General features: G+C 40.9%; 1 protein-coding gene across 1 annotated transcript; it reads right to left on the bottom strand.

Moving 5' to 3' along the window:
• Positions 1-142: 142 nt before the first annotated feature.
• LOC134656592 (voltage-dependent calcium channel subunit alpha-2/delta-3-like) lies at positions 143-19,741 on the bottom strand. Its single transcript, XM_063512147.1, has 29 exons — positions 19,482-19,741; positions 18,716-18,977; positions 18,003-18,180; positions 17,444-17,575; positions 16,952-17,142; positions 16,403-16,531; positions 15,382-15,495; positions 15,022-15,137; positions 14,754-14,883; positions 14,321-14,413; positions 13,782-13,922; positions 12,676-12,768; positions 10,567-10,590; positions 9,992-10,018; positions 9,793-9,873; positions 7,642-7,716; positions 6,982-7,089; positions 6,167-6,429; positions 5,742-5,905; positions 5,254-5,385; positions 4,670-4,866; positions 4,196-4,345; positions 3,528-3,647; positions 2,649-2,801; positions 2,183-2,279; positions 1,849-2,015; positions 1,596-1,766; positions 823-951; positions 143-271 (listed from the first exon to the last, which is right to left on the bottom strand). Exons 1-29 carry the CDS (start codon positions 19,739-19,741, stop codon positions 143-145), a joined length of 4,026 nt encoding a protein of 1,341 aa, XP_063368217.1.
• Between the last annotated feature and the right edge of the window lie 471 nt (positions 19,742-20,212).

Raw genomic sequence — 20,212 nt, 5'->3', positions numbered from 1 at the left:
GTCTTGCCGGAAACCGTGAATTTTTCCTTAAATATGTATCAAAAGTTGTGGTATAGCTCGCAGACGTATGTGCTTGATAAAAATTAGTTTAGTGACAATTGTGTACGAAGTAGTAGGTAATATTTTTTTCTGTGCCCGAAGTCTATACAATTAGCCGCACAGAAAGAGCTAGAAGCAAAAGTATTTGTGAGACGTTGGTGGTGTAGCCAGAATCCTCGTCTGGTTGTTCCACGTCCGGTAGCCACGGGCCGCACTGCCGGTAGCCTTCCTCCTGGAAAATAAATACAGTAAAGTACAAAAAAATATTTTTAAAAGATTTTTTTACATAAGGACTTGTAAATAATTTAGGTAACTATTATATTTTGACTTGCATGATCTCAAAATTTGTATGCCGTAAGGCGCCACATAGTGAAACTGACTGAACTATAACAGTAACACCCTATTACCTATGCTGGACAAATAAATAATTTTGTTTTTTTTAGTACATTTGCACCGGGGTGCTATAATATATCGGCAACGGCGACCCTAGCTAATTGCGAGGGTGAGCTCTGATATAGCACATTACATAACTACGTGGAAAATATAAAACATTTACGATTATATTTTACTTAATAGCCTTAACTTTTACGTTAAAGATAATTATGAGAACAAATTAATAAGTTGGTACGAAGATGTATAGTACAACCTACATTAGGTATTAACCCTTTGAACGTCACGTCACGGCCCGTCATCGTGGACCTTGTCGCAATGCACGAAAGTTGATATTAGATTGTAACCGCACGCGTCAGTTTACGTCTTTAGTGGTCAAAGGGTTAAATAAACCTCTTGGTAACGGTGTGGAAAACAGGTGGTGTGCGGCGGCCGAGTGGCTAGCGGCACGACGTTGCGCGCGCACGCCAGCAGCGCTGCTGACGGGACGGTTTTAGGCTCGTCGTCATCTTCTGTCGTCACCTGGTTAAAAAGGAAAGGTTTCAGGTGAAACACAACTCGGAATAATAAAAATTAAAGTCGTTTAGGACAGGTTACACTTGTGAGTCTTGTGACGGCATGCTTTATAGGTAGAGTTAGACCAAGAAAAGTCTGAAGCGATTTTGACAGCCCACGCAGTGCAAGTGTTATTTACACGTTCACACGTTCAGTTTGACGTTTAAAATTTAAAATGACACTTGCACTGCGTGGGCTATCAAAATCGCTGCAGACTTTTCTCGGTCTGACTCTAACCAGCTAAAATATTGCAATGCTTAATTCTTTCGGGCGGCGGGGTCGGCATACAAAATTGCATCCATCGCATGTATGATGGTTATAACCAAAAGAATTCAGTTGATGTGTGACAGCGAAGCACCTGCGTTTTGCCTCACGCGAAGCATCTCGCCAGACTATCATCCCAGTAAGAAAGGATTACCTTCTATAGTTTATCATAGGGTCGAGCGGCGGGGTCGGCACACTGGCTTCAATGCACGATTTGAAAACCGCCAATAGAAGTAAGTTAGTATGAGGTAAAATAAAAGCAATGCGGCTAGCACCACTCACGTGTAAAGCGTCTTATCTATCAGCCGGTTTTTACCCCTATCTTCTTGCAAAAAAGTTTTGTTTACCTTCTGGTTTATCATAGGGTCGGGAGGCGGGGTCGGTACGCTTGCGTCCATGCAGGGTTTGAACACCGCCAATAGAAGCAAGTTAGTATGAGGTAGCATTGCGCCTGCGACCGGCCACGCGCAGGTAGTCTCGTCTACTGGACGGCTAAACGCCTTTGACGCTCTTGCACGCTAAAACAGATCAAAAGCTTTTGAATCAAACCAAAGCTGGAAAGTCATTGTTTTTCTCAAAATAATGGTCTATGTTACTTACATTTAACACGTAAAGTGGTCGCGATCGGTCGCATGCGGCTATCCTGGTTCGGTTAACTAACACGCGTTCGTCGAAAAGACGGTCGAAGGCCTCGCGCTCGAAGCTCTTTTTTGTAGCTCTACGTCTCTTTTCTTTTTCGAATGCGGTCTCACCAGACGCCAGAGAGCCTTGAAAGACAGAGTGCACTAAGAATCGTTAACTAAGTTACCAATTCAATAAATACTGTCAGTTGTTCACTATAGCGTTGCTTATAAACCTCAGTACGTAATGCAATTTGCGCTGAGCATCTACTTTTTAACATCGTTGCATCGTTGCATTGTCGAAAATAATTTACCATAAGTTGATACCGCCACAATAAGGACAGCTTCGCTTGCCACACGAACTATTGTTTTCGTGGCATGCCACACTGACCGCAATATTGAAGGCATCATCTGAAAATAATACATAACAATGTTCCAGAAATATTAAAGCTATTTAGAAATGTTGATAGCGAAATTCTTTTGACAACCAAACTATTTCAGTCATAAACTCGCGAGCTTTAAGAGAGGAAATGACTCGTCAGCCTGGTACCTACTCGTGGATTTTGGTGAGGTCGATCGAAGACCTTTTTCTTTAACCAGTCATAGGTATACCTATCGAAACAGATCTTAGCTAGCCCTGAAAGTAGATTATTTACAGAGCCAGCTAAGATTCTCCGCGAGAGGGAAGCACAAGGCCTGGGATCAATATTTCTTTAACTAGGAAAAGGAATGTACCTAATATACTTTATGAAGAGACTGGAGATAATGCGGTGTACTCACAGGACCCGCTGACATCTCTTCCTCCGCGGGAGGGAAGCACACGGCCTGGTAGTCGTGAATCCAGTTGAGTTCGAACACCTTTTGCTTCAGCAGAACTGTCATGGCCGCCGGGTATAGCGTGGCTAGGTGACGCCGGAGAGGCACCTCGTGACTCTAAACAATCAAGAAACATTTGGGTCACAGTCGCTAATTTATTTTTTATGTGGTACAGTGAGCCAAGAAAGTGGTCTACCAGTTTTGACAAAGGTTTCTGCGAGATCTAACGATCGCTAAGGTTGACAATTGTCACTGACATAATATGTCAATCGACCTTGATGTTGTCTCATGACGTTCAAACGAACCTCAACCGTAGGGTGGTAAACCACATTTTTGGCCGACTGTACACACGAGGGGGGTGTTTAGAAGTACTTGGAGGATACAACTAAACGGAGTAGCCATTAACAGGCTTTTCCCTCTGTCGAAAATAGGCGGCCAACGGTCATACACAATGTATGGACTGACGTTTATCTGACATGGCTATTTTTACGTTACGCATACATTTGACGTTCCCCTCCCCCGCAAAAATCGGCAGACTGTTTTGTACAGAAAATTACAGACATGGCGTCTCCGTTTGATTATATCCTCCAAGTAGAAGTATGACGGGTTAGAAATGCCGAAATTCTTGAAACGAATTTAGAATTACATTTTTATTCTAGAGAACACGACACGAGAAATGTTTCCCGTGTTTGCACTCGGATAGGTTCATTTAGATTAGCGTTAACATAAGAGGGCTATTAATTTATCACTATCTAATAATTATTCCTCAAAGTTTGTATCTTCTATACATTCTGATTAAAGAATCCAGTGAAAGAAAAAACATTTTGTATTACCTACCTCTACCTCCATATCTTCGTACGTGTCTCCATTGGCTGCCACGACCCATCCACCGTCGTCCACCAGCAGACAAGACCAGTAAATACCGTCGCACGTCGTGTGCAGTGGGTCTTCATCTTGGGTATACTGAAATTACGGAAATCAGCTTTTGTAATGAGAGCTGTTATCGTTGAAAAACATGCTGTTTTTTTACTCTATGCCAGCGGTCGGCAACCGGCGGCCCGCGAGCCTCCCTGGCTATTTTTGTATGTAATATTGACAAACGACAATGTCTGATATAGTCATAAATATTAACAAAGTGCGGCCCGCGTCAAGTTCGTTAGCTACTATGTGGCCCTTGGTTGCTAAAAGGTTACCGACCGCTGCTCTATGCTATGGAATTACCAGGTTGCTAAAAGGCGATTCAGTACTCAGTAATTTATTGCTTTCATAGGTACATTACATGGTGGTACAACAAAACAAGATCAGCTATGAGCCCTGCAATTTACATTCTTAATTAGCTTAATAACTGTTCCAGGCAACCTTTGGATAGCGGATAGTTGTGCATGTGCAATTGTGCAATAAGTATATTTTGTAAGGATCAATGGAAAATTGTGATTTATCTCTCTGTAGGTATGCTATGGTATGGATTTAGGTAGGTATCTTTTATATAGGTAGGTAGGTATTTGACTCACGTCAAAGTCAGTGTACTCCTTCAAAACGTCTCTCAGATACTGTGGATGGAAATGGAAGCCCACGACGCCGACCACTGCCTTCTCCGATTCGTGCTCGCGTTGCAGTTCCAGCACTTGGGCTGCTGTCAGCCATTTAGACTGTTCTCCTAGCTGTAGATATAATAAATAAAGTGTCAAAAACTAAATAGGTAACTTGACTAAATAGCAACCGGCGGCCTCTCAGCTTGAAGCCGCCCAAGGCCAAAGACCCTTACCTATTTAAGTTTCTACATTTCAAATTACAACGATAAATGGTTATCAAGTAGGTACTATTAAGCTGGAAATGCGTTTAATATTAGACTAAATATTTTACTCTTGTTCAAGGCAGAAGACGTCCGTATCACGTATGTTCGTCGCTTCGTCGCGCCTAATGGTTTATTAGAAGTAGGTACCAACTTAGCATGTTTTATAATAACAAATAAAGACTTATCTTACCGGTGGTGGCCATGCGTCCGTCATAGTGGTCCTTCTTAGCCGGATCGGTGCGACTGGAGCATGAACGATGAGCGTGCCGGGCGAAGCGGCTGCTCGAACGTACCACGGTTCGCCAGGCCCACGCGCCCATAGCGCGCCGTCCGGGGGATTTACTGAGCCCGTAACGTGCCAGTGTTGCCAACGCGTTAATCCGCTCTCTGAAAACACATTATATGTAGTTCCATATAATGTCCTGGCTGGCCTGGAATCAGTTGACATACTTAACATCCAGGACGGCCAGGACCTAACCAACCTCTTTCCCCCCGAGTTCCTACAATATTTTTTTCAAGCGCAAATTTGGTTTGTAGCAGGCCTATTATGGATAGCTTTATCAAAGTGACAAAATATCCGTCACTTATAACAGAGCGCGATTAAAAGTGACGGATAACGTTTTATCACGCTGCCACTAGACAATAGACGACCGTCATATCCGTATAGGTAAGGGTAGATTAGGTAAGTACTTATACTTACCTGGGTACCTAATTCTTATAATTCTTAATTCTTCGTCCCTGACTTATCAGGGACGAAGAATTATAAGCACTCACCCGTAGCCACAAAAGCGGTGACGGAGCCGAAGTAGCACTCAGTACAGTTGAGCCCCGGCCCTTCCTGGCGACTCGCCCAGGTCTCAGTTGCGATCGCATCCGAACACACTCGCGCCATCAACTCTTCGTCACCTGCCATTACAAGTCTTTAAATAATTTCAAATCGATCAAAAAATAGTTCAGATCTGGATATCGGCACTAAGTTCTACGAGTAGGTACCTATTGTCGGACATTGGCTCATTGGGCATGGTGTCCCAAATAAGTCGCTAGTGTCGCTACATAAAGTAGGGGAGTAAAATTACGGTCCATAGTCAAGGCATCGGGATGCATCGCTCAATAAGGCAAAACTGTGATTTCATACGCACACACATATATACTTACTCACTTACACGCCCTAAGGCTGTGAATGCGCGTATCGCGTTTAAACATAAGGAAATAATCGCGTTATAAAATCACAGTATTCACACAGCAGTCTAAACTATACTCACATTGATACGATGTTTCCAGATCACCAGACCCGTCAAGAAAAGGCGAGAATACGTGTTCCAGTCTTTTCATAGGAAAATTTGGCTCGTGTCTACGACGTTCCAAGAATTCCAGTAGTTCCAACTTCGGACTGTCAAACTTTTTGTGCACGTATTGGCAGTATAACCTGAAATATTAAAATAAGGTGCCAGTTCAGAAGTAAAGCCAAAGATTAGTATTAAGTCACTTATAGAGGTCGATAGCTATATAATATAGAAAGCGACTTGGTAGGGAACTACTGTTTTTACTATTGGGCAGTCAATGTTTAGCACTTGTACGTACGACTCATTTTCAGAGCCTTGCTCGCGGAATCACTGCAGGCAGATACTACGGGTGACCACTGGTGATGGAGCAAAAAACCAAATATGGTGTAGTGATCAAGACTTACCAATCGGGCTGGACAACAAAATCAGGGTCAGTCAGGGCCTTCACAGCTTCTTGCGCCATCTTCTGTGTAAACCTAGTTGCCGTCGGCACGACATGAGGCTGCCGATGCCGAGGCAAGACGGCCACAACCGTGTAGTGGTCGTGCACTCTTCGCCAGTGGTATTCCCGCTCTTCGATGAGGGCTCGCATGGCGTGCTCGAAGATGTACTTGCCGGCAAGGGTCTCGGTGCCCTCCGTGCGGTTGATTAGGATCCGACTACGGAACTTTGAGGATTGGTTAGCTTTATTATGGGACCGTAAATTTAAGTTAGTTGGTTTGGCAATTTTTTTGAATGTGTCTGATTATGAAAGTTAAACTTTGTCTACTTATATTTATATACGTACCGTAAAATGGGGTGAGTAGGGTCAAAACTGAAATTCAAACCTCGAAAACATTCTATTTTTACATATGAAAACTGAATGGTGTATATAATAAGTGTTCCGGACGTTTGTATTTTAGTTTTTATTTTATCTTGGGTAGTTCCATTTCATAACTTTGACGATAAAGAGGAAAACCCACCTCACCCCGTAGTACCTCGTATTTGGGGTGAGAGGGGTTTTCATACAAAGGTTTGGAAGATTGTTGGATCGATTTTTTTTTATTATGCGTATTACTGTAGCTCCATTTTAAATTGGAATACATTATTTTTGTAGCAGTAGCCTTAAAATCCCTTCTCACCCCCCTCTCAAACCTTCTCTCCACATTCATAACCCACCTCTCCCCGCGAAATCTACTCACCCCGTTTTACGGTAATGCTGCCGGAAAAATATAACTACCTTAATCCGTTTTTCAGGGTATGGTCTTGGTACATGACTTTCTGCATCTTGCTCCAAATCGAGGAAGTCCACAGTCCGATATCCCGGCTTCAGGATATCGCCATCGAACTGTTTGAAACTTGAGATTTAAGTAAGATTAAGAGATAAGTACTTAGAAAGTATTTTGCTGTTTGTATTTTGTGTTTCGCTCGCGCCAATACATGCACAAATAAATACGAGCGATATGCACGCGTAAAATGGACATAATGAGATCAAGAGATCATTTGACGACCGGTCTGGCCTAGTGGGTAGTGACCCTGCCTGCTAAGCCGATGGTCCTGGGTTCGAATCCCGGTATGGGCATTTATTTGTGTGATGAACACTAATATTTGTTCCGGAGTCATGGATGTTTTCTATGTATATAAGTATGTATTTATCTATATACGTATGCATATCGTCGCCTAGCACCCATAGTACAAGCTTTGCTTAGTTTGGGGCTAGGTTGATCTGTGTAAGATGTCCCCTAATATTTATTTATTTATTTATTTTGATATTAAAATGTACGTTAGAATTGGCTTCCGGGATACAGGCGTAATTATATGTGGGTAAGTGTGTACTTACCCACATATAATTACGTCTTTCTGTATCTACGTGTATGTTTAAATCACGTTTAAATCTCACCGTAGGCTTCAAATTTTCGTGCAGTATAATATTTCCTCTGTGGTCTACTATAAAAAGTCTACCGCCGGCACCCACCTAAAATAAAAACAATTGAATACCTAGTTAATTTTTTTGTTGATTCAGTTTATGAGCGGAGCGGAGCTATGGCGGTTCGCAAGTTATACAACTCACAGTAAAATGCGTTTTGTGGAAATAAGGTGACATTTGAAATATTAATAGACAAAGGATTTCTACTTAAATACAGCAAATAAGGAAAATATGTTCCACGGTCGTTATAAAGAAAACATTAATAACGATAACAAAGATTCAGTTCAGTGGGGTTCTGTTAAGCTGATTACGATAAGCCGATTCTCGAAATCTCGGATGAGTCAATAAAATGACGTCCAATTTATTGGAATTACCTGTACCTATTAAAAAAGGTTTGGATCAGGCCAACCACCTGTTTTTCTGTGTATAGCAGTTTTCTGTGGCGCCCGCTTTTGCTAAAGGTTCGGCCACACCGGGCTGCGCGTACCTAATTCGTCTCGATGCGGTACATAACTTGCGTTGTATTGTGTGCCGCATTTGTAACTAATACAATCACCTGCAATAATATGTTACACAATAAAGGCCGCAAAAATATCTGACACGATCTTATTTTTAGAGCCATAAGAGCGTGTCACACATTTCTGCGGCCTTCGAAGAGTACCTAACATATTATTGCAGATGACTACACGCAACGCAAGCGTTGTACAGCGAATGCAGCTGGAGACGAGCTGCATCCGCATCCGGTGTGGCCTGACCTTAAAGCATAACCGAGACACAAAATATTAACTTTGAAAGAATGGAATAAAATTGTTTACTAATTAATATGCGCCTTGTTTAAAGTCATGGCTGAACACGTGATGTTATCATACTTAATATGTATACTCGTGTATATGTTTTGATAACGAAAACACAAAGTACACCCGATAGATATATGTTATCTATGAAATGACGTCATTATCGCAATATGTTAATATTCAATCTGGACATAATGGCGTATAGATCTTTAATCTCGGTCTATGCATGATAATTTGCTATGTGTCATTATCATGATGCAAACAATTTTAGAATAGATTTTATAAAATCCAAGATGACTTAGTAAAAGAAAGACACATATTTCAGAAAAGTGTAGGGCTCCTCGCCTTTCTTCCACAGTCTCACAGTCTCTGTTAAGAAAATAACCATAAGTGGCGATTACTCCACTGACAAGTGCTCTGGTATTTAACAAAAAGATTTACTCAAATCGGACCACATACAAACGAATACAGAACCTCCATCTTCGTCGACCGAAGTCGGTTAAAACAGCACATTTTTGACAGCGAATGATGTAATGAATAAAAATAATAAATCACACATTAAGCCATACGAGTACTTCCTAGTAATAGTCGGAAGTTTAATTATAAGTAACTATTTTATCAACTTATCAACTTAATCACCTAGTTACACTTGTGAACTCACGTGCAATTCGCGCTCAATTAAATATCAGATTATTAAGATAATTCTGACATGCAAAGTACTGAAACACTCTTTACTTAAGTACCATTCACATATAGATAGATAACTACTTTGTTTAAATTACCTACTGGTAAGCGTGACCTAACTCTACTATAATATTAGCAGTCTTTTTCTAATTTCTTAAAGCTGATAAGTTGAGGTGCCTGATTTCCGAGAATATATCGAGTGAGCGATGCGTCTTTGTTTCAGCTCGGGCAGGCGTGTCTCACTCCGCGATTTCGTCGTTTTGCTACAGGTAGCTAAAAGTACATTCGTTCGGCCCCAATTTTGGGGAAAGCCATAAGCCGCGCGTGGCGCTGTCGCCACCTAGCGGCCATATCTGTGCTGATCGTAACAGACGCGTTTTGTTAGAGAGTGAGTCTTCTGTACTTAGTACTATTATTTATTCTGTGGCTCGGGCTAAAATGTTTTCTTAATAATGTCCGGCTGTTCTTGCATTTCTCAGCCGTTTCTCACGAAATTTTGTGAGAAGGCTATCGGTAAGTAAGTAATTATAAACTGTTGTGGAATTTTCAAAATGGCGAAGCCATCAGGGTCGCGAGGACGTGTAGTTCACAGAGCCACCAGTATATAAAATAGTATTTATGATCGGGATGTAATCCAACTGCTTACTTGATAAAAGGGCAGGACAAGCTTCAAGTGATCGATAGGTATGTCAACTCCTGCCACCCCGAGAAGGCGGTTGACTGGGTACTGCAACGGATTTAAAATACCTTTGAATAATACAGATATATAGGTACATAACTATAAATTGATGTAACCCTAGTCGAGGAAAAATACAAATGTTTGACAAAAGAGCGGCGCAACTTACCGTTCGTGTTGCTTTCCTTTGTAATTCCTAAAAGATAAAATAAAACGTTTCAATCATTTTCATTGCTGTCAGCATTTTTCTAAAAAGTTCTACTGTACAAAAGAGATTAGAGCATAATTATTGTTTCCCCTACCTACGTAATTTCCTTTGCACCTGTAGGTATTGAAAGAGAAATTGTCGGTCGAAAGAGGGAGGTCGATTCGCATTTAAGAATTTGTGATGGTTTGAACTGGTTTTGATACGACCTTGAAGGCTGTCTTGAAGGTGATGGCGCGCATCTCACACACGACTTTCACTTCATTTCGCATGCGCTAATCAGCGTGAGCGATCCTCAAGGTCGTATCAAAATAAGATCAAAACCATCGGGCTAGCTAGATAAATATCAATACACAATGGTGATCACGAAATTTTTGTGGTAGCTTGACTAGTTGAAATATCGATATATTTGATATGAAATATAATCGATATCGATATTAATTTAAATTTAAAGGTAAACATAATGCAGCCATGAAACCAACACAAATTAACATTTTGATTAAATAAATACTTAGACTAGTAAGTAAATAAATTCTTACTTCGGCAAGAGTGATGGTAACATTCTGAAAAGAAAGGAAAGCGCATGTGTTATTACTTAGGATATTACAGCAAAATTGACTAGTAGAGCCATTTAAAGGTTAAGGTCAGAGCATACCGGCTGCGTGTGCGTAGACGTGCACGTGCACGTACGCTAAAATGTTTGAACCACGCACGCACGCACACGTCACGCAAGCAGTGTGCCGTCTCTCATAAGCAGGGCCGGATCTAGGGTAGAGCGAGTGGAGCGGCCGCTCTAGGCACCGGATGGCAAGGGGGGCGCTAAAATGGCAAATGAAAAAAAAAAGTTTTAAAAGACGCGAGTGTGGCGGGGGCTTAAAATACGCTTGAAAACTTCAACGGGCCGGCACTGCTCATAAGGATGTGTAGGGTAAAGGCACCAGTAGTCAGCCTTATAACGACTTTTTTAAGTTTGAATGTTCGGCATTTCTACAGGATTAGTCGGATAATTAAACAAATGACATGGTTAGATCAATTGTTTATCGTAGTTTTAAAACAAAATATTTAAAAAAATAACAATCCTCTTTATAATATCTCTAATTAAGTTTAAACAAAAAGTGGTGGTTCCAGTAGTCAGCCTCCAAAATCCAGTAAGCAGCCTCTGTGTACCCAGTACTCAGCCTATATAAACTATTCATAATAATTAGATCAAAATGACTAATATTTATATCAAAATCAACGATATTATAATATTTATTTTTTCTTTATAATTTTTGTTATTGTTATTGTAGTTAGTTGTAGTTTTTAATTTTAGTTTATAACTTTTTGCATGTATCAAAATCAACGATGTTATAATATCTATTTTTTATTTATAATTTTAGTTATTGTTATTGTAGTTACTTGTAGTTTTTAATTTTAGTTTATTATTTTTTTGCTTATATGTATTACTTACTTGTTTACTTATTTAATAAAAAAAAAGTTCTTATAGGTACATGTATACAATTCTTATGACACGAAATTTGTTGGCCATAGGTACCTACTTAACTAACACTATTCTTGCAAATTTTTCATTCATTTTCTAATAATTAATCCGTCAAAAATTAACGAGGTAAATCCTAATATATAATTATGTTCCTAGTAGGTATTCGGTAAGAAATAATTAAACGAGTCTATTCAGATCTAATTATCATTTTATCATTAATAAACAAAGTCATTATACCGACCAGGAAAAAGCAAAATGATAGTTATGTTTAGTTAACGTCAAAAATATGTATACACTTTTGAACCTTATTTCAATGAGATAGGGTTTAAAAATGTGGACATATTTTTGGCGGCGACGTACCAAGCAAGGTCAATGGCTGAGTACTGGATCAGCGAAACCCAGTGGTCAGCCGCATTAAAACGTTATTTCAAATGCGGCTGACTACTGGGTTTTACTTTAAATTGACTAGGGCATGCCTAACTAAATTTGAAAATGTAAATTTAACGGTCCTAACGGTCGCATTGGCTCGAAAATAATAAAATAAACGAATAACCCAAAGGTCAGCCGTGGGGGGCTGGGCACTGAATTCATTGGAAAAAAGTGTTATCCAGTGGCCAGCCCCCTCAATTTATAAGTGAAATATTGATATTTTCATTCAAATATAATGCAATTTAATAGATAAACTAATAAATAACCCAATCATTAACAAAAACAATAACTTTTAACATTAAAACATAGTTTTTCTTGCCTGTTAAGAGAACACCACGTGCAGTAAAAAATATGGCGGACATGACACTATTGCACTCATCGGCAAACAGCACCTGTATGAACGAGTATATTTTTTCCCCCCGTTCCCTCACCGCACCTGTCGTGTGACGTATTAACCACTAAGGAATCAAAGCTCCTATTTGAGTACTTGTGATTTGTTTAAACGAATATACCAGATATTTATGACCAATAAACGACTCAAAGGGCTGACTACTGGTACCTGGCTGGCCACTGGTGCTGTTACCCTATATTACGAGTACAACGCACACGTGCACTTGCAAATCTACGCACACGCACCCGGTGTGCACAGGCCTTTAATCTAAATCGGTTATTTAAATACGCTATGAAATGTTCAATTTGAAGAAAACTTATAAACACACTTACTATTGGCGGTCCTTACCTCCATGGTAGTATTTTCAAATACAGGTACAGAGACGCTTATTTGCAAGCGATAGTCCACATCGATACCTTCATAGTACTGTCCATATTCATCCTAAAATTGAAAAAACCGGCCAAGTGCGAGTCGGACTCGCGCACGGAGGGTTCCGCACCATCAACAAAAAATAGAGCAAAACAAGAAAAAAAACAAGCAAAAAACGGTCACCCATCCAAGTACTGACCGCGCCCGACGTTGCTTAACTTCGGTCAAAAATCACGTTTGTTGTATGGGAACCCCACTTAAATCTTTATTTTATTCTGTTTTTAGTATTTGTTGTTATAGCGGCAACAGAAATACATCATCTGTGAAAATTTCAACTGTCTAGCTATCACGGTTCGTGAGATACAGCCTGGTGACAGACGGACGGACGGACGGACAGCGGAGTGTTAGTAATAGGGTCCCGTTTTTACCCTTTGGGTACGGAACCCTAAAAAAAACCGGCCAAGTGCGAGTCGGACTCGCGCACGGAGGGTTCCGCACCATCAACAAAAAATAGAGCAAAACAAAAAAAGCAAAAAAACGGTCACCCATCCAAGTACTGACCCCGCCCGACGTTGCTTAACTTCGGTCAAAAATCACGTTTGTTGTATGGGAGCCCCACTTAAATCTTTATTTTATTCTGTTTTTAGTATTTGTTGTTATAGCGGCAACAGAAATACATCATCTGTGAAAATGTCAACTGTCTAGCTATCACGGTTCGTGAGATACAGCCTGGTGACAGACGGACGGACGGACGGACGGACGGACGGACGAACGGACGGACGGACGGACGGACGGACGGACGGACGGACGGACAGCGGAGTCTTAGTAATAGGGTCCCGTTTTTACCCTTTGGGTACGGAACCCTAATTAGGGTACAAAACTGATATTTTTTATATATATATAAGTTATAACTTTGCAATTTACAAAATATAATACCGTCTTACGCATTTTTTATGCCTTATATAACTAGGTACTTAATCCCTGTATAATTACAAATACAGGTACCATTATAGCCACATAAAAGACTGCCAAAATAATCGGCATACATACATCAATGTTGAAAAGCAAGAAAATAGCATACTTACTAGCTTAACTGAATGCATGTAATCCTTCATAAGTTGCTCCGGGTCAAGCAGTTTATTTTTATCGCGCCGCAGAGCGAAGTAGCGGTCTTTCTGTTCTACATTCTCTTTTTCGATCCAGTGGACTTCACTGCGTCTTGGATCCTTAGAACAGGGAAATAGAAACATCAGTTCTATTTATATGACGAATACAATCCTGGCCATGAAAGTGTTTGGGAAAATATGCATTTAACGGTGAACTCTGGATTTAAGAGTTCACTGTCAAGGTGTCAAGTAACTTACGTTACGACTATACTTACGTTTCCTATTCAAAGAACAATCACTTTACTACTTGAACATTTATACCTAAATGCCACAGCAGTTTGAATATCAATTTAATAAAAGACATGGTGGTTGTAAGTGACCAGCAATTTTTGATGTGACCATCCTGCTCACATTAAGGCATGCTGGTTGGCTGGTATTCTGTATAAATAGCTTGCTGGTTGGCTGGTATTCTGCATAACTAGCATGCTTATGAGCATATGTAGAGTACCTTCAAGTACCTCGACATGCGCGTAGACATCACTGAAAACCGTGAGGCGTTCCTTCCTCTGCGCCACTAGAGGACGTTCTAGCACGCGAAGAAGGCGCAAAACCTGTTCAAAACAAATCACAATTATATTTGAAAAGCTAGCCTCTAACGAGATAACTTAGACTGATTTTTGAGACTGGCTAGATGTAGCTCAAAATCAGGATGAATGGAAGAAGAGGGGGGAGGCCTTGGCCTAGCAGTGGGACACAATAGGCTCACAATAATAATAATAGACTCTAACGTACTGACTTCCATGTATCTGACTGCAACGCTCTTTGTCTATAAATATTTAATTTTACTGGGTGATTATAGTGCTATAGCTTGTCCAGAATCCCAAGAGTCAGGACGTTATTGAATTTCAAATGTTCAATGTGAATACATTTCCTATAGAATAAGATCATAACCTGCTCCGTGACATCCGCATGTGTGGTGAGCTCCGCAAAGTAGCCATCTCGGGTGCAACTGAGATGGAGGCTGTACTCGCGGCTGTTGTCTCTCACGCCGTATGGGTCGTGCAGCCAGATCACATACAATCTGAGGAAATATGGTGACAATTTTCTTTCGATCTCAATATTCTCAAGGCAAGTTATGGACAGAACTATCAACGCTGTCTTCTGAACATCATTTTATAAAATGAGGAGCCTCGACAGGAAAAGAAATAGGTACTCGTACCTTATAGACCCATCCGGGTCTAATATTTTGATGAGTTCCGTCATATTCTCGTTCAAGGTGTCTGTGATAAGCACGATCGCCTGCTGGCAGGGTCGCCGGCGCCCTGGTTTCTCCCGCTGAATTGAAAAAAAATAAAAAAACAGTTGACTAGATTAGATTTGAACCGATCAATACGCCTCACTGCTACAAAAACTGCGGCTAGTATCGACCAAGAGGCTGTAGTTTCCATGTGTTTACATTTAATCTCTTAGACAACTCTACGGCAGATCAAATGCAAACTAGTGGTGTTTGGAAGCCGGTTGATACCGATTGGCTGCCAGTGCTTTAATGTATTATAATTGACATTACCAATGATATTACCTGTTCTTGTAATGTTCGTACTGCGTGCGTCAAAACAACAGTCATATCTGTCTCATTCATAAACTGCAGATACTTCATCGAGGCCATGATGGCTGCTGTGTTGATGTGGTTCGCCTAAAAATTTAAATGCAACATAACCTCTCGCTTCAATAATCATACCTTACATACCTATAGGTTTTGGCATATTAGGGCCATTTTAAATCAGCAACTTAAAGGTTAATTTGACTAATGTGCAGTGATCGGAATTGGTAGTGCCATTTCACGGGACTTCGGTGCGTAAGCTTAGTATGGATATACCTTTTCACCCCGGGTTTTCATATTACCTACTTCAATTAAAGACATGCCAAGAAATAATAATAATAAGCCCGCAGGGCAGCTTGTGGCAAGCTGTTGGGGAGTAACGACCCCACGGACCCGAGTGCTCCAGAGAGTCGGTCAGGGTCTCCGTCTCCGGCGTGTCTTCGTCGGTCGGAGTGGACCCCAAGGGGATTTTCCTTCACCGAAAAGCTAGTGGTAAATATCAAATGATATTTCGTACATAAGTTCCGATAAACTCATTGGTACGAGTCAGGATTTGAACCCGCGACCTCCGGATTGAAAGTCGGACGTCATATCCACTCGGCCACCACCGCTTTATTTTATAATATTTTTGTGAAAAAATAAGTCTTGGAATCCCGAGTCTTATCCATGTTCAGTTCAGTACAATGTTTGAGGTCATTCACCCCAAATGGCACTACCTATTCCGATCTAATGCTAATGTGCCAAACATGCACAATTTTTAAAGCTATTTCTCTTTTTTAACAGTGGATTTATTTCAAAAAGTCGTGAGCCACCAATCTGATAGTAGGGGTCGGAAAAAAAGTTGAGGTGAATTGAGATGTCACATGCAGCTATTTTTTTTCTATGTACCTATGTTATGTGTAAATGCATGGTATCAAAATGTTAGAATGGCAGGTGTATTCTCGGTTCTACCAAATAAGTTTGAATGTGCCACTAGATATTAACTCTCGTCTATACTTACCGATATGAGCATGTCCTCACCGAAGCAGGGTATGATCGGCGTGACCGTTATGTTAAACCTCAGCACGTTAATGTGGTCATCATCAGTCAGGGCACTGAGCAACGCTAAGATGAACTGCTCGGCTATGACCTTAAATAAACCCATCAATATAAGTTAAGATTGTTGCAAATATTTTTCAATATCGGTATTTTGCGCATCTACAAAAATCTACGAGGGAGCGGCCAGCTTGGTGAGGATGAGGATGTGATACTTAATGTCTCTCAACGCGCCGCTCGCGGGCCGCACTCACTTACGCTACGTCTTACGTACAGGCGAACAACGCGCGAACGCGGCGCGGCCGCCGCGCCGCTTCGCGTCTAAATCGCTCACGTACGAGTAGGACATACTCGTACCTATACGTATCAACGGTTTGTTTCATCCTCGCCGCGCCGCGCCGCGTTCGCGCGTTGTTCGCCTACGTAAGCCGTAGCGTTACCACGGACAAAAGCGGCAGTGGTACACGCCCATTGGACTGATATCCTGCTTATCATTCAGGGACAAGTATAGTACCTTGTTGGAGGAGTTGTACATGGAGCCTGACGCGTCCAGCATGATGAGGATGTCCCTCGGCGCGCCGCCCGCGCTCACGTACCACGGACGCAAGCGGCAGTCGTACACGCCCGTCGGACTGATGTCCTGGTATTCATCGTCTTCCTGCTCCAGTGACAAGTCCAGTTTCTGCATTGATTCCCAGGATGCAGCTAAAAATATTCAGTACTGTATATTGTATTTACAGTATGTATTTGCAAGATGTATTAGGTTAAGGTACCTACCTAACTGTATCTTTGTTATAGAATATGAAAGCACACAAAATGGGTACATAATAGTTAAATTTTGCCTTTAATCCGGGCGTGTTCAGGTCATTAGAATAAATAGGGAAACAAATACTTGTAAAAATTGCTTGGTTATTTACACGATGTAAAAAATCTTGGGATACGGTCACTATCCCGACAAGATGAGACCAAGACAAGGCCACTGTCTACCTTTTCTCTATTAGCTTACCCGGGTAATGTCTTAAAAAGCCTTTGGCACTGCAGAAATATTGGAATCCAAGCGAGGCGTCTTGGTGGTAGTTGTCTCGGAACACTGTGTCTAAAGCTTCTGACCAGTGCATGTCACTGAGGACATTTGGATCTAAAAAAAAGAAAATAAACACCATAGCAGCGAGGCAATAATAAATATCTAACCGCTAAGGATTATTGTCACTGTAAAAAGGAACGAAGGAAATACTTTGCCAAATCGATAACTTACTGACGGCATCCGACAAAATCGCGGCTTCCAAATACTACTTACTACAGGATCATCTCAGTGACAGATGTCCTCAGCCATTTTAGGCGACCGGAATAGTTTAAAGTACCTATATCAATCTTACCACTAAAAGTAACTATTGATTCAAATAGACTGTTATGGTCGCTTGCGCCGTGAACGCTAACAGACATTTTGGCATTAAAGTGGATAACTACACTGTAGTGCTATAGGCATGTCTATCACATATTAGTTTTGGTAACATTCGAAAAGTTCTTGTATGTATAAATTAATAGGTATGTGTAAATTGCTTTACCGCAGTCAAACACCTCAGTGGCGACGTGCACGCTGCTGGAGTTAAGTGACATCTTGGCGTCAAAGTGTGCGCTGTCGTGCAACACCTCGTAGTTCTGGCTGCGACATGTCATCAGCTTCATGAAGTAGTAATCGTGTCCGTCTGGCTTCTTTGGAGATGGCTTTGGTTCACCTAGTTTCTGTGACATAGTTTTGAAACTTGTTAAGGTAAACGTAATGGTGCTCGACGCGGTCCCAGTACATGTCATCTTGAAACTTTATTCATTGTCAATAGAGATGACAGCTGGTTGTCTATTGGGCATTAGCATGTTGAGCGTATTAGTACGTTTACCTTACCTAGCTTATAGCTGGAACTTAGAAGGTCAAAGGCATTTGCCTATCCACATTGTGATCCAAAATAAATGTTTCCAATAAGGTAAGGAAAACGTGTCCAACTCTATTCTGAAGACAGAGAATCTTAAAGGGCGTAAATAAATTTGTCAATCCATGTCGTGAGCTTATCGCATCACTATCGCATGCTTATTTTACGGCTTAAAATAGTTGTAGAGCATTGAATTACTGGACGATATCTATAGGTATACTTACGGTACGGTAAGGTCTCCTCTAGTCAAATGATTGTTCATTTCTAAAGTTCTTTAAGTAGATGTGTATCATCTTGCGAGCTATATTTCCATCACGGTTTCAGAACCGTGAAAATATAGGTACTAAACTTACATAGCTGTATTTGAATTGGTAACCCTCCGGCGCTTTAGTCTTGCTCTGCAACTGTTCAGCCTTCTTCATAATGGCCGCCGCAGCCTCCGCTCTCTTCTTCAGCAGGTCCGAGAAGGCCCCGGCGGCCTTGTTGACGATGGAGGCGCCATCTCGCTTGCCGCTCTTGACGTTTTTGAAGCTGGACAGCAGCGCCTCCCGGCGGACCACGTATTCTTCTGTGGCGTGGAGCTTCTTAGCTATGTTTAGAGCCCATTTTTGTATTCTGTAAAATTTATGTATTTTACAAAATATGTTTTAAAGCTAGGCTACGAGAGCGAGGCGAAGATCTAACATTCTGGTAGGGAAATACAAATACCTAGGTAATTTGTTTTGTCTTAACTTTCGTCCCTATAGTTGATCGAATGTTAATGTATAAGAGTTAACGCTATTTGCAACTCACTGATCGCGCTCGGCTTTTTGGCAACGGTAAAAATATAAAATTCCAAGAACTTCTGGGGAATTTAAAAATGTTGTTTTTTTTTTAAGATCATAGACCTAATTTGTGACAATCACAACCATGTACGAACCATGTACTTATTGGCAGTCCTTAATATAAGGATTAATTACCTATTGTATTGTTTAAATGCTACTAATTGTTTTGTTTAGGTGCATGATTCGATTAGTTAAGTGAGCGCTCATTCGCCAACAACCTTGTTACAGTTTGGCGATATTATAAATTTTGTTTGTGAGCATAGTACCTTTTGTGTAAAAAAAAAGGAATACTCACAGGTCTGGGTAAATAATCTTGTAATTCTTCCCAGGCTTAGTGGGTGGTTTAACATACGGTTTTTCGCCCAGATCGCTCACTCCCAGGGGTGTGGAGTTGGTTCTGTTCCTGCTGATACTTAGCAAATACTCTTCGTGCTTTTCTAGATCTTTCTTTATTTGCTCTAACGATCGCGTGTCGGTGGCAGGCTTCGGTTTGGCGTTTTTGGCACACAGTGCGATTTGGACGATAGTTACGACTAGTAGTAATGTTATTTTCATTGTTGGTTATTGCTGAGAGTTTCGTTGCCAATTTTATACTTAAAGTAGATGTAGGTACATACTTTAACCTGTAGTTATATTTTATTCTTTATATTTTCTTTCTTTTTAAGGAGAGGTTTTACTATACGAACACAATCATTTAATTGAGCGTAATTATAGTTATTTGTATTGATCGAAATTATCGTTTAATTCAATTCATAAAAACAAACGTAAATCCGGCACTAGAACTTTCTGTTTTCTAACACCGTCACCGTTTTAAACCATATTTTCACATATTTTTAGTAACATCATAGTTTCACCAGTTAATTTTAAACTGCACTACATTGTTGCCGGTATCTCCTGTAATTCACATCACGTGCACTAGTTACACGACTATACAGGGTAGTAAAGTTAGTTCCTGTGTCGTCTGCCGAACTAGACGCACCGCGGATTCCCCCGTCGGCACGCCCGGCGCCCGCCTTCCTGGCGCCG

Source organism: Cydia amplana, chromosome 18, assembly GCF_948474715.1.
Source record: "Cydia amplana chromosome 18, ilCydAmpl1.1, whole genome shotgun sequence".
Lineage (NCBI taxonomy): Eukaryota > Metazoa > Arthropoda > Insecta > Lepidoptera > Tortricidae > Cydia > Cydia amplana.
Note: the sequence above shows the minus strand (reverse complement) of the source record. Positions and strands in the feature narration are given on the sequence as shown.